General features: G+C 39.9%; 1 protein-coding gene across 9 annotated transcripts in view; it reads left to right on the forward strand.

Annotated features, from left to right (window-relative positions):
- INVS (inversin) overlaps positions 1 to 14156 on the forward strand; it is a 210454-nt gene that overhangs the window by 365 nt on the left and 195933 nt on the right. For 8 of the 9 annotated variants that reach the window (XM_053262830.1, XM_053262833.1, XM_053262831.1 and 5 more), the window contains exon 2: positions 4135 to 4269. In XM_053262830.1, the coding sequence (XP_053118805.1) occupies positions 4164 to 4269 (106 nt within the window). In that variant the 5' untranslated portion in view covers positions 4135 to 4163. Of the gene's footprint in view, positions 1 to 4134; positions 4270 to 6242; positions 6305 to 6642; positions 6732 to 14156 lie in introns of those variants that run through there. The other variant, XM_053262822.1, reaches the window with a different exon arrangement.

Consider the following 14156-nt stretch of genomic DNA (forward strand, 5'->3'; position numbering starts at 1 on the left):
TGTATCCTGACGTTATGCATACTATTTTGGCAGCTGTCGCTACTGAGAACTGTAAAGACCAGGCACAACATCTTCGTATTACTTTATTGAAGAAAGCGAGGGTTTTTTTTTCTGACTGGCCTATGGTCACCCAATCCAGCTTCATGGCTGGATGGGAATTTGAACACAGATCTCTTCTCAGCATGCTATGCTACAGTAGTTTCAGTCGTCCTCCTTCTTTGTCTCTCACCCTTCCTCTAACGAGTGGTGGCACATGGATTTATTTCCTTTTATTCGCACAGGAAGCCTGTGAGGAAGGTTAGGTGGAGAGAGATATGGACTGACTTGCCAAAAATGATATGGTTATAGGGTTGGTCCCACCATGAGGTAAAGCAAAGTGGCTTCCTCACATAGCCCAAGTTGCTTTTGTTATTGTTAAACTCAAGAAGGTCACCACTAGAGTTTTCTGGTTCAGATGCTAGCGTGTCTTAGACCAGAAGTGCTCAGTGATCGTGGAGGCTCGTTGTTTTATAGTTGCTTCCCTCATAAACACGAAGTAGTCTTAACCTGGTTTAACTAAGACTTTATTCAGAACAACTGGATTTTCCCCTCCCTTCTCTCCCCTGTACACACACACTCTCTCTACAGGATCCCCACTGGGACAAATTTATAAAATCACAAAACATAAAAGACTACTAGATAGTCAGCACCCACTCCGGACCTGCATAAATCACCAGCCCTGAATAAGTCACCTCCTGTTCTAGTGAGTGGGGTAATGCCAGTGTAGGAGGGAACATTATAGCTTGTCCTTAGGCTGGTCACATCTGCCAAGATACACATACTACACCTTAGAACTTTCCTTTCTTGACCCTAAGGATGAAGACTCAAAAATTTTAATCATTGCTTCTTCCAAAACATTTTTTGTACATCTGTTTATAATTTATCTAGGCATTTGTATCTTGCCTTTCAGCCTCCAGTGGGCCCCTAAGTGAGGCAATAAGCAATTTAATAAAACCAACCAATCAAAAAATAACAGAATCAGTTGATAAATACAGAAAACAATAACTGAGCAAAGGAGTCAAAAGGCAGGAGAAAAGCTTGCCTGATTCAAAGGTGCAAAGGAACAAAAATGTTTTCACTGTGCACCAAAAAGCAACAAGGAAGGGGCCCAAAGAGGCCATGGAGAACTTCTGGAATTTGGGAGTTGTTCCCAAGAAGCCTCTGTGTTGTGTCCCTGACAGACTTTTGATGGTTGAAGAACGTGGAGCAGGGTCTCTGAGGATAATCTAATTTTGAAAGACTCTCTCTACATGAATCTGCTCAATCACTTGGGTCATCATCAGAGGTCCTGCTCCATGGTTCCAAATTTTTTATACAGTCAACTTATCTTAGAGCAACCTACTTCCAAGGGAGTGTTGCTCCCATGTTAGAAAAGTGCACATCGGTAAAGTGGGATTTTGAATGTCGAAAATCCCTGCCCCCACCACAGGAGGCATCAGAATGTGGGACATGCCCTGGGCAGCAGTGGTGGTGGTTTAACTTTAATCTTTTAACTGCCCACCCAGCACTGCTGTGAGGGTGGCTGGGCGATGCAGTGATTCTCAGGAGCATGCGGGGTGGGGCAGGGAGTGATGCAGAGCAGCCTGGGAAGCCCATGCAGCTGCTGTGAAGATGTCCAGGCATCTCATGAGAGAAGCTTTGAGTGGAACTACCACCCCCAGACACCCACATGTCCTCTCAGCAGCCACACAGGCTTCCTAAGCTGCCCTGTGTCACTCCTTGCTCACCCCCGAAGTTCCCAAGAATCACTGTACTGCCCAGCCACCCCGGCGGCAGTGCTTGGTGGGCAGTGAAAGCCATCCATCACTCACTGCACTGCCTGGGGTACTTGTCCTATGTCCTGATGCCTCCTGATGGTGGGGGCAGGGAGTTCTGCTGTTGGAAATCCCCTTTACTGAGGCACACTGTCCTATTATATAATGGTTAGTAAGAAGAAAATTGTGGCTTTACTTTATGCAGACAACATGGCTGTTACATTGACTCTTCTTATTGGGATGAGGAGGACTTTGAAGAGGCTTCTGAAATATGCAGTACAGAGAAACTGTCCATCAATTATAAAAAAAATAAAGGTCATGATCTTTGCAATGAAACCCTCAAAACATACTTGGAGACTGGATGGAATATCTTGTCAAGAGATAAAAATTCTTAGAGATTCTGTTTTGTGAGACATTCATCTGGAAATGTCACCTAGAAGCCATAAAGCTAGCTGGGTGACTCTGGGCCAGTCACTTCTCTCTCAGCCTAACCTACTTCACAGGGTTGTTGTGAAAGAGAAACTCAAGTATGTAGTACACCGCTCTGGGCTCCTTGGAGGAAGAGTGGGATATAAATGTACAATAATAATAATAAAAACTGAATGCTATTATGTCATCCCATGTGATCTTAAATTTTTCAGCAAACAGAAAGAGGGACTTTGGTTCCCCCCAGCAGTCATTAAGGCCATTATAGAGAAAGCAATGCCTCAAGTGACCTATGAGGCAGAAATCAGGGGAACTGAGTCTATTTAACGTAATTTCATTAGATATTTACTGAAGCTTCCCTCAGGCATTCCTTCTTCAAAGCTGAGAGCAGAAGTAGGTTTAATTTCAGTTCCAGCCTGGATTCACAAAACTTTGTTAAACTTTTAGTCAGGAGTGGTGACTATGAATACTAATAACCTTGCAAAACAATGTTTTTGGATCAGAAAAAGTCAGATTAAAGATAACTAAATATGATTTGATTTTAGATAGTAATAAAAACAGACAAACCAATAGTTCATATTGGTGTAATCTATTCAAGGCTAATTATGGTCAGGCTATGTACCTTCAGATCTTGACATTTGTCCCGCTTCAACTGGCATCCACAGCTCTGAGGTTCCCATCCATGCCTTCTCTTTGTTTGGAGGGCAAATATCTGTGAATTTGTACAGACTGGCATTTGTATGGCTCAATGGAAATAAAAGATATTGTTCATTGTGTTCTATATTGTTCTGCTTACAAAGATCTAAGGGGAACAGTTTTATGCCTTTTTTTAAAGTTATGGGACTGTTTCCCTGATTCTGACAAACTTTGTTTTTTGTTGAGAGTTGTAGATCCTTGTGTTACAATGTGTGTGGCAAATTTTGCTTTAGAATAAATTAAAGAGAAAGTTCTCTTGAGTGTTCTCAGAGAAACAAAAATATAACATAAATTCAGGTGACAGACAGTACTTGTTAACCTCTCTCTCCACTCTTTCTTATGTAATTGGGTGGTTTAGAATTTGATGGTGGAAATTGTTGTTTGATTTAGTCTGGATGAACTGCATACTATAATTTGTATATTGTAAACAGTATGCTATTATTTTCATTTAGTTAAGGCATATGGCCATATAACAATACAATCTTCTGAATGTGAATCATGTTATTTTAAAAAAACACATTCATGACTGTGTGCCCACATGGGTGATTTTCAGGTTCCCAGACAGACCTTTGGTTTTTAAAGTTTGAAAGCTCATGGGCTGACCTAAGATACTTTAGCTGCTTTAAGGCAGAGTGCTGTCTCATCCCACATAGTTGTACAATACCTACGCACCCATTTAGTATAAAGCCAGACAGTAGACAAATGTCTTTATTGGACTAAACAACACATTGTTTCCCATATCTTGTGTTCAGTGATGGTAGTATGCCATTTTTGCCAGGGACTCTGCTGTCCTGAGTTTCCCCCTGCCAAATCTCTAGGGATTTGGAAGCATACCACAGACATTTTTTCATAGATATATCTGGACTTATCCTTGCAGTTCATCTTATAGATAAGATAATTGAGAAATATAACCATTTGTTTCCACAAAGAATGGGAGCGAGGGGCTCTAAGGTTAGAGGTGGAATTAAATGACCAGTTGAATTCAAATTCAGCAGAAATTCTGGATTGACATCTACCTTTAAACTGAATTTCTTATTGTGTAAAGCTTGTGTAGTAAGGTTTGTCTACTCAGTCTAAATTAAAAAATTAAATGTGTATTTAAAATTTATAAGTACACTGTGTTAGCCCAATATTGAAATTTACATAAACAAAGCTGCATTTTCTTTTCTTTTTCTTTTTGTAAAACAAAACAATTTTTATAATCAATGTATTCATGCAGGGATCACTTGTGAACTCTCAGAGAAGAGTATGAATGTTTCTGAAGCCTGGCTGTTCAGTGGTTCCTCACTAGCATCTCAGGTTCATGCTGCTGCTGTTAATGGACACAAAAGTGCTCTTCTAAAGCAAATAGCAGGTAAAAAACATTCCCTTCTGTATGCATCAGGTATTTGCTTTCCTTTGTTGTATTTGTGAGAATCTGCAACCAAGAACCTATACATTATGAATTGTTGTTTTTGTTTGCTTTAATGTACTAAAAAAAAAAAAGGTAAACTGCCTAGTATTTACATACCTTAAGGTGGGATTAAAAAGATAAAATAAATTCTGGCATCGCATTTTGCTAATTGACACCTTTCAATGTGATGGTTCTCTTATATTTAGCAGAAGGAGAGCAACTGTCCCGATTCAGCCCAGTGCAGCATTGCACTGTTTGCTTGAGCCTCGCTTGTGCCTCTTTTTAGACTGTGAGCCTCTTTGGGACATGAAACCATCTTTTCATTTTATTTGCTACATACAACACTTTGAGAACTCTGTTGAAAAGTGACATATACATGTTTGTAATATAATAATAATGTTTGAAACACATTTTTTATGTTTTATGACTGCTTTCCTTATAAACACAAAGTAATCTTATGTAGATTTAAGTAAGATTTTATTCAGAAACAACTCCTTTCCCTCCTCTTCCTTTTTCCTCCCTTTTCTTTCTGATTCCACCCTCCACACTCTGTTGGATCCCCACTGGGACAAACGTCTAAATAACAAAACATGAAAGATTACTAGATAGAATACAAACAATCATCTTTATTACAGCCATAGACCAGCATAAAGAACAAAAGCAACAATAGATAATACAGTTGAGTAGGATACATTCAATAATACTTAAAGTAAAATAATAACGATTAAGGCAAAACTATCATCTGACTAAGGATGTCCACGGAGCCATGGAGGTGCTGTCTGGCACCAGCAGGGGTCTCTCTTTAAGGGCGGGGGGGTGCACTTACCCCTCCCGCTGTTTTTCCCCCGCCAGTGCTCCATTTTTTTGAAATGTTTTTGGGGCAGCAGCGTTCCTCCCTGCTACCCTTGCCCCCGTTGTTGGCTGGAAATACTGGAAGTAACGATCACACATGCGCCACCTCGCATACCACATGTTGCGTGCACACGTCACGTGCACACGTCACACACGCAATGTGCACACGCAATGTGTGACGTGCACGGAGGTTGCATGCGCAGTCGCTACTTCCGATATTTCTGGCCAACAACGGGGGCAGGGAGGAACACTGCTGCCCCAAAAACTTTTCAAAAAAATGGAGCGCCAGCGGGGGAAAATGGCAGGAGGGGTAAGTGCAACCCCTCGACCTTAAAGAACCATACACCCTCGGTGCCGGACTGGGCCACGTTCGAACCGGTTCGGAGGCCTCTATAATGGCCTCCAGACTGGTTCGTGCATGTCCCTACATCTGACACCAAAGACTAGAAGCTAAAAAGTAAAACTTAGCTACATTATAAGTAACCTGCAAGTTCTTATCTGCTAAAAGAAATGATACATGAAATATGTTAGGATAACTAGGGAATTTCAATAAAATAGGCAAAATAAAACAATTATGCAAATCAAAATAAAATCTACAACAAAGAATCACATGCGTTATCGTTTCAGGCTCTCCAGAGCTGCAAGGACACACATGTTGGGCAGTAGGGATTTAACAGTATCTGCCCTCTAGTAATGCTGAAGGAAAGGCATTAAATCAAGCCCTAGAAAAAGCCTGGCGATGTTTAGAGTATGTCAGTGAGTGCAGATAGGTTGACATTAGTGTTCCACCAACATATCTTAGCTTCCTACATAAGTTGGGAATTAAATTCAAATTAAACTGCAATTCTATGTCAAAAAAGCATTGTGTAATTATTTCTTTGGCTGCCTTGATGTTTGACGTGTTCAAAGCATCCGGAGATAGGCCACACTCCAGCAATTTTTGAACAATACATTTCTGCCAGCTAGAATGAAAATTATCTTTCAACATAAGAGGGACCAACCCCACAGGAATATGATTCAATCTATGCCAACAAACAGCAACAACCATCCATATTCTGTTCTCTACCCTAGCGAGACACGTCTCCAGCCTCAATATAGCATTGACCATCTTATATACCATTTTATTTATGTACTATATCTACAGGTATGTAAACTGTTTTTGAAATTTTTGTTGATAAGCAGTAAATAAATATTTGTCATATTCATATTTCAATAATACAGTGGTTTTCAGATTTGAGATTTGGGGAGCAGTGGTTAAAGAAATGCAACACTGTCTTAATGCATTTCCTTTAGAAAATGGCTAATTCCAAACAGTGTCAAACACCAGGACCTAGCGTATGCCATTTGCTCATTGGGTGAGAAAAGAGGGAGGACATAATAGCAAGCTATTTATGATGCAGACTGTGACATAACTTGGCAACAATGTTGTAAAATACCCCATGGTCCTCTTATACCTTTCTTATCACTACCTTTTCATATCAGGGAAAGCTGCACTTGTTGAAACTCTGCCTTTCATGTAGCTGATGTACAGAACCTCCATGAAGAACAATTAACAACCCTAGTCCTCTTAAGTATGTACTACTATCATGACTATGGCTTATGTATTTGTCACATGTAACAACTATTGGAAGGCAGCGGCCTGATGATTACTGTTGCATAACTTCATTCTCTTCTCTCTTCCTGTGCTTTCTCCAATTGGGAGGTTGGCGGCCAGCAAAAGCCATAGATTGCAGTCCCTCCTTCCTTGATCTTTTTCCTGCCAGCTTTCCTTCTAGCGTTAGTTGTGGTATTTGATATTTTACTCCTCTGAGTATATGTCTACAATACTCCAGTTTGTTTCTCCTGGCTGTATAATTTGTGTTTTTGCTTTTCGAAGTACTTCTTCATTTGTTGTCTTGCTGGTCCATTTAATCTTGAGTATTTTTCTGAGACACCACATCTCAAAGGCTTCCAGTTTTTTATGTGTTTCTTTTCTGATGGTCCAGGTTTCACACTCATACAGGAGAAGAGACCAGATGTAGCATTTCATCATTCGCTTGTCCTATGAGGTTTCAGATTTCTTTCTTTCTTTCTTTTGCTTGTTATGATAAAAGGTTTTCCCCAGATAACAGTAATTTCCTTCTTGATCTAGGTTTTTGTTAATGCATTGCATTTTGAAGGAAATTCTCATTTTACTTATGTACATTGTTTTAGTCTTTTTTTGCATTTATTTTAAGGGCCATTTCCTCACTTTTTGTTGCTGTTTCTATGACTAGGTTTTGTAGATCTTCCTGGGAAGTAGCTAAAATGACTGTGTCATCAGCATATCTTTGGTTGTTAATGTTGACACCATTTACTTTAATTCCCTCATCCCTTTTGACTAAGGTATCTTGTATTATTTTCTCCAAATAGAGCTTAAAGAGTATGGGAGAGAGGATGCATCCTTGTCTGACTCCTCTTTTAATGTCTATCCAGTCTGTTTCTTTTTCTCTAGTTTCTATTTTTGTTTTTTGGTTCCAGTATGCATCCTTTATAATGTTAACATCTTTTATATCGAGTCATATTCTATATAACATCTCTATTAGTTTGTGGTGTTTGACTCTATCAAATGCTTTTTCATAATCAATAAAGCATAGAAAAATGGGTATATTCATCTCAAGTGCTTTTTCAGCAATTTGTGATAGCAAAAAGATTGCCTCCCTTGTGCCTACCCCTGATCTGAATCCAAATTGCATTTTGCCAATTAAAATTTAAATTTTCTTGTATATTCTGTTTTGTATTATTTTAAGAAGAATCTTGCTTGTGTGGTTTAGGAGGCTGAGCGTTCTATGTTCTGAAAGTTTATGAGTGTTTGGCCTCTTGGGGATGGGTAATGTTACTGATCTGCTGAAATCTTCTGGAGCTCTACCATCTCTATAGATGTGGTTTATATAGGTTATGATTAACTTCATTAATCATATCCTAATACAGTTCAAGAAGTAGATAGTAATAGTAGAAACATATTTATTTATTTATTTTTAAATCTGTTAAACACATGTTGGAATGGGAGTCTATAGGACACAATGGGTTCGTAATGGGTATTTGGGAAAGATAATTAAAGCAGTAGAGTAAAGAACATCCTGTACTGGTAGAAGCAAAGTGCTTTGACTGGGGCAGATGATAAAGAGGAAGCCTTAACTCTATGCAATCTGGAATTTTTTAGTTCTTAGTTTTAAAAGCCTTAATTATTCCAGTTGGAATTATGTTATAAATGTAATAATTTATGATTTATGAGGATCGATTTTAATCTTTGGGATGGAAAGTTAAGAGCATGCATTCCTTTTCTGACACTATTTATGTCTTGATGTGTTGCTGTAATAGACAATGAAAAATAAAATATTAAATATGGCTTTTCCTTCAGACAATGAGAGGTAGCTTTTGTTTATTAAAAAGGCACAACTGTTTAGGTTTGAGTAATATTCATATATTTATTTAAATAAAATTGGTTAAAAGACCAAGCAGTTAAAAATACTTTATTTGGTGGATAGCCTTAGTCATCATTCTGAGTCCTAGTGGAAAATCCTTATGAAATATAGACCTCTATTATGACATAGCTATGGAGGAATTTCCAGATTTGGAGAATATGTACTTTTTTCTTGGTTGCACCAAGTCTTTAGAATTCTTTAGAATTCAAGTCTTTAGAATTCTATTATGACATAGCTATTGAGGAATTTCCAGATTTGGAGAATATGTACTTTTTTCTTGGTTGCACCAAGTCTTTAGAATTCAACTCAGGAATATAATGCTTACTTGTCATCAAAACAGGGAAGTAAGAATTTTGTGAACTTTAGGACATTTTTACTTGTATTTGATGAAAGCTGTAAATAAAGGGGGCAATCAACAATACTGGTAGTCTGATCCAATAACTTGTGATTCTACTGTTTCTGGAATAGTATAGAAGCATATGGAATAGAGGGAAGAAAACTGAGTATGTTTTGGTATGAGATTGCTGGCAAAGGAGGAAAAAGTATGCATGAGTCATAGAACAAAATACCCAAGATGTGATCAAGTGTATATTCCCCTCCTAGCTCAGTCTAGCTCAGACAAGAGCTTATGTAAGCCCAAATAGGTTGAGAGGAAGATTAGACCAGTGAAAGGAGCCACACTTAGCAAACCATTTCTTTTTCAATATAAGAGCCTGTGGGAGCTTAGGCTCTTAAAGACAAAATCAAAGTAGATTGGTTAATTGTCCACCTGAAGAGAGCTGATGCTCTAGTTCAGGGGTCAGCAACATAAGGCATGCATGCCAAAAGTGGCATGTGAGATTATTTTGAGTTGCACTCACACTACTGTTCACTTGTCCAAGAAGTGTGAATGCCACTCAAAATCATTGTGCTATTGCTGATGTGCTCGTTCGCCGCAGCAGCGACAGTGGGAGCATGAAGCCCCTGCTGTGCTCCATCCTCCCTTCCTGCCAGCTGCGGAAAGGGAGGACATTCAGAGAAAGGGCTTGGTGTTGCCTCTGCCACTGCTGTTAGGGTGTTAGAGCACATCAGCAGCAGAAACAAAAAAGGTGGAGGAGTCAATGGTGGAAGAAGTAGAGCATCGGTTCAGAAGTTGGCGGCAAGAACTGGAACCCTTCCTCCTCCTCCTCCCTTGGTGAGAGCAACAACAGCTGCTGCAACTGCCCCTTCCAGCCTTGTGTGCCCAGAATGATTAAAAAAATATATAAAGCCTCAACCCATGAGGTTCATGGCTCAAGCCCAGAGTCTTGAAAACTCAGTTATTATTGTATTGTATTGTTGGATTGTGAAACCTCCCCTGCTAACTGGGCAAAGAGGCACCTTTTACCATGTTGATTCTCTTTATTTAGCAGGGAGAGAGTAACTGGCCCTATCCACCCCCAGCACAGTACTTCCAGTGACTGTTATGTTTCTTTTTAGAATGTGAGCCCTTTTGGGACAGGGTTCCATCTTATTTGTTTGTTATCTCTGTGTAAACCGCCCTGAGCCATTTTTGGAAGGGCGGTATAGAAACCAAATTATTTATTTATTTATTTATTTACTTACTTACTTATTTAAATTAGAGTAAACACTCAGCATACCACTTCTGAAAGCTTGCTGACCCCTGCTATGGTTGTGCAGCTGCTGTGTTCCAACACACAGTCATTCGCAGAAGATGATGAAAAACGTAAGATTACTTGAAAACATAATCTATCCCATGTCTGATTACTGTACAGATCTGAGAAGCCTGCTTTGATTATCTGATTGTAAAGACTAGGAAAGCAGTCTATTTCTTTATTAATGGTAGAAGTATTACTGACTGACTTTGTCTCAGTGGGAAAGAGAAAACTTCGATAAATGTAATTATTATTACTCTGTCAAGGACATTTAAGATGTGTCTTTGGCTATTTTTTGTATGGGTAGAGGAAGGTCTTTTGTAGGGGTGTGCACAAATAAAAATCTGTGATTCAATTCAAGGTCTAATCGAATTTCAAACCCCTCAAACTGATTTGTTGAAAGCAGACAGATTGGCCAGCTGCCTCAACGTATCAGTCCTGAATCACCCAAATTGATTTGGGTGATTTGCATGCCATTTTGAGGTCCATTTTACCTGTCATCCGAGCCGGGCTGACACAAGAGCGGAGGACTGGTCTACCTACCAATCCGAATTGGTAGACCAGCTCTCCCCAGGAAAAAAACACAATTTTGAGATCCATTTTGCTGGGCCTGGGTAGACCTGTCTGAAGCAGATTAACACACCAAGTCTGGAGCAGTGGGCTGGTCTACTCGCTGATCCCAATTGGTAGACCAGCTCTCTTGGGGGAGGGGGGACGGACACCATTTTGAGGCCAATTTTTCTAGCAAAACAGGCCTCAAAATCATATTTGAATGTCCTGAATCAATTTGAGTCAAATTGGGTGATTCTCCTTGACCCCAAATTGGGCCCTCTATTTTGATAATCCCTCTCAACAAGCTGGTCCCTCAACACTCTAACTCATGAATAAATGATTGTTCTGTGGAACAATTACGTCTTATATGTAAAAATTGTTCATAAGGTAAGTTTTTTCTAAGAGGTCTAGAGTGTGAGCTGGCAAACCTTAAATAGGTATCCTTATCAGTTCGCTTTTTGTACACTGAGGTTGTCAATTGTTCCTCTCTCATTTTTAATTAATAAATCCAGGAAATTAATCTCCTCATGAACAGTTTTTATATATGATGTAATTATTACACCAAACCTTTCAGGGTTTTATAGGTACTTTATAGGCTTTATACCAGCTCTTTGTATTTGTAGCTCTTTGTATTTGGCCCAGAAACTTATTGGCAGCCAGTGTAGTTCTTTTAGAATAGTACATGTGAAGTGCTTTGAACACTTGAACACTTGAACACTAAGTGCTATACAAATGGAAAGTGTTATTAAGCATAGATTAGATAGATTCCTTTATTCTGGTCATCGACCAGATAGACAGTCATATATTAAGCATTGACATTGATGCTGTTGGTATATTTGAATAGTAATAATCAACAAATATAGTGTAGTTTACCCCAAGTTCTCAAAATATTTTACATCAATTATTTTAGTAATTAAGAACAACCCTGCTGGATAAGGCCCATCTAGTCCAACATCCTGTTTCGCATAGTGGCCCACCAGATGCCGCTGGAAGCCACAGGCAGGAGTTGAGGGCATGCCTGCTCTCCTGCTGCAGCTGGGTTGCTATTGCAGGGATAATCATTTAATTATTAACTACCAGAAGTCTAAGGTCATGGTTTTCGCTAGAAGGCCTAGAGTGATGCATTGGTCCATTGAGGGCCATCGACTCGAGCAGGTCAACATCTACAAGTATCTTGGTGTGATTCTTCATGCCAGAGGGTCTTGGAAGGCCCACATGGACCATGTAGCTCAATTGGCACAAAGGAGTTCTGCTGCCATTTTGAGATTCTTTCATACCGAGGGTGGTGAGGTTATACCAGCTGCCTTAAGGTTATTTGCAGCCAAATCTAGGAATCAGCTTCTTTATGGTGCCCAACTTGGCCCGTACTCTTCTTATAGGACGTTGGAAGTTGTGCAATCTAAATTAATCAGGGCAGTTCTTAGAGCCCCCAGATGTTCTTCTAATGCGGTGCTGAGACTCGAATTGGGGATTCAGAGAATTGAAGCCAGGGCATGGATCTTAATCTTAATTTATTGGCTTAAGATCAATTTTTCTTCTCATGGCTGGATCTCTCTGGTCCTGGCTGATAGATTTCAGTCATCTTGGATGCAAGCTGTCCAGAATAAAGTTTCAGCCCTGGGCCTCTCTCAAGATTACCTTTCCCTCTTAAGTTATGACCAGGCTGTACAGGTGTTGAAACAAAGAATTCTGGACATAGAATATCAAAATGACCTTAGTCTTATTTCTGACTCTATCAGGAGGAGACATTTTCCTATTGGAGGTTCGTCTTCTTATTTACAAACCTTAATCTACCCCCGCCATCCAAGGGCTTTTTTCAGGGCGAGACACGATGTACTGCCCTCTGCAGTGCTTTCTGGGAGATTTTTGAAGGTCCCAAGGAGTGGCAGACTTTGTCCTTGTGGTCTAGGGGATGTTGAAAATGTACAACATGTTCTGTTGCATTGCTTATTCTACAGGGACATACGACAGACTTTATTAACTCCAATTGTATTATCTTTACCTGGTTGTTCAGAAGAATTTTATGTTGCTTTTTTGCTTGCAGATAAAATTCCTTCTATTACATATAAGGTGGCTAAGTTCTGCTCTATTTTTATTAGGACTCGACAGCAACTAACTTCCTGCCCTGTCTTCTAGATTCTTGGTTCGGTTAGGATGTTGGATAACAGCTATCTTTATATGCAAATGGGATTTGCTCTCCTTCTGATTGTTATTATTGTTATTTTATGTATTCTTTTTATTTGTACTTTTCTGTAAAGTTTTAAATTATATTGCTGATCTTTGATCATTGATAGTAATAAACTAAACTAAACTCTCCTGCTGTTACTCCCCTACAACTGGTACTCAGAGGAATCCTGCCTTTGAGGCTGGAGGTGGCCTACAGCCCTCTGACTAGTAGCCGATGATAGACCTCTCCTCCATGAAGACAGACCTCTCCTCCATGAAGACCTCTCCTCCCCTCTTAAAGCCATCCAGGTTGTTGCTGTCAGCACATCTTGTGGCAGAGAATGCCACAAGTTGATTATGCGTTGTGTGAAAAAGTACTTCCGTTCGTTGCTCCTAGATCTCCTGGCAATCAATTTCATGGGATGACCCCTGGATCTAGTGTTACGTGAGAGGGAGAAGGATTTCTCTCTATCCACTTTCTCCACACCATGCATGATTTTACAGACCTCTATTATGTCTCCTTGGAGTCGTCTTTTTTCTGAACTAAAAAGCCTCAGGTGGTGTAGCCTTTTTCACAGCTGCCGTACTTTGAGTCAACACTTTCAACAAGCTGTCCACCACGACCCCAAGATCCCTCTCCTCTTCAGTCACTGACAGCTCAAATCCCATCAGCGTATATTTGAAGTTGGGGTTTTTTGTCCCAGTGTGCATCACTTTACACTTGCCAACATTGAACCGCCTTTGCCAGTTTGTCGCCCACTCTCTCAGTTTGGAGAGATCCTTTTGGAGCTCCTCACAATCAGTTTTGTGTTTCACTACCCGAAAGAGTTTGGTATCATCTGCAAACTTGGCCACCTCGCTGCTTACCCCTACATCTAGATCATTTATGAATAAATTAAAAAGCACTGGTCCCAGTACAGATCCCTGGGGAATCCCACTTCTTACTTCCCTCCATTGTGAAAACTCTCCATTTATACCTACCCTCTGTTTCCTGTCTTTCAACCAGTTAGCAAGCCACACATGTACCTGTCCCCTTATTTCCTGACCACTAATTTTCCTCAGGAGTCTTTGATGAGGAACTTTGTTGAAAGCTTTTTGGAAGTCCAGGTATACTATGTCAACTGGATCACCTTGATCCACAAACTTTTTGACACTCTCAAAGAACTCCAAAAGGTTGGTGAGTCAAGATTTACCTTTGCAG

Source organism: Hemicordylus capensis, chromosome 6, assembly GCF_027244095.1.
Source record: "Hemicordylus capensis ecotype Gifberg chromosome 6, rHemCap1.1.pri, whole genome shotgun sequence".
NCBI lineage: Eukaryota > Metazoa > Chordata > Lepidosauria > Squamata > Cordylidae > Hemicordylus > Hemicordylus capensis.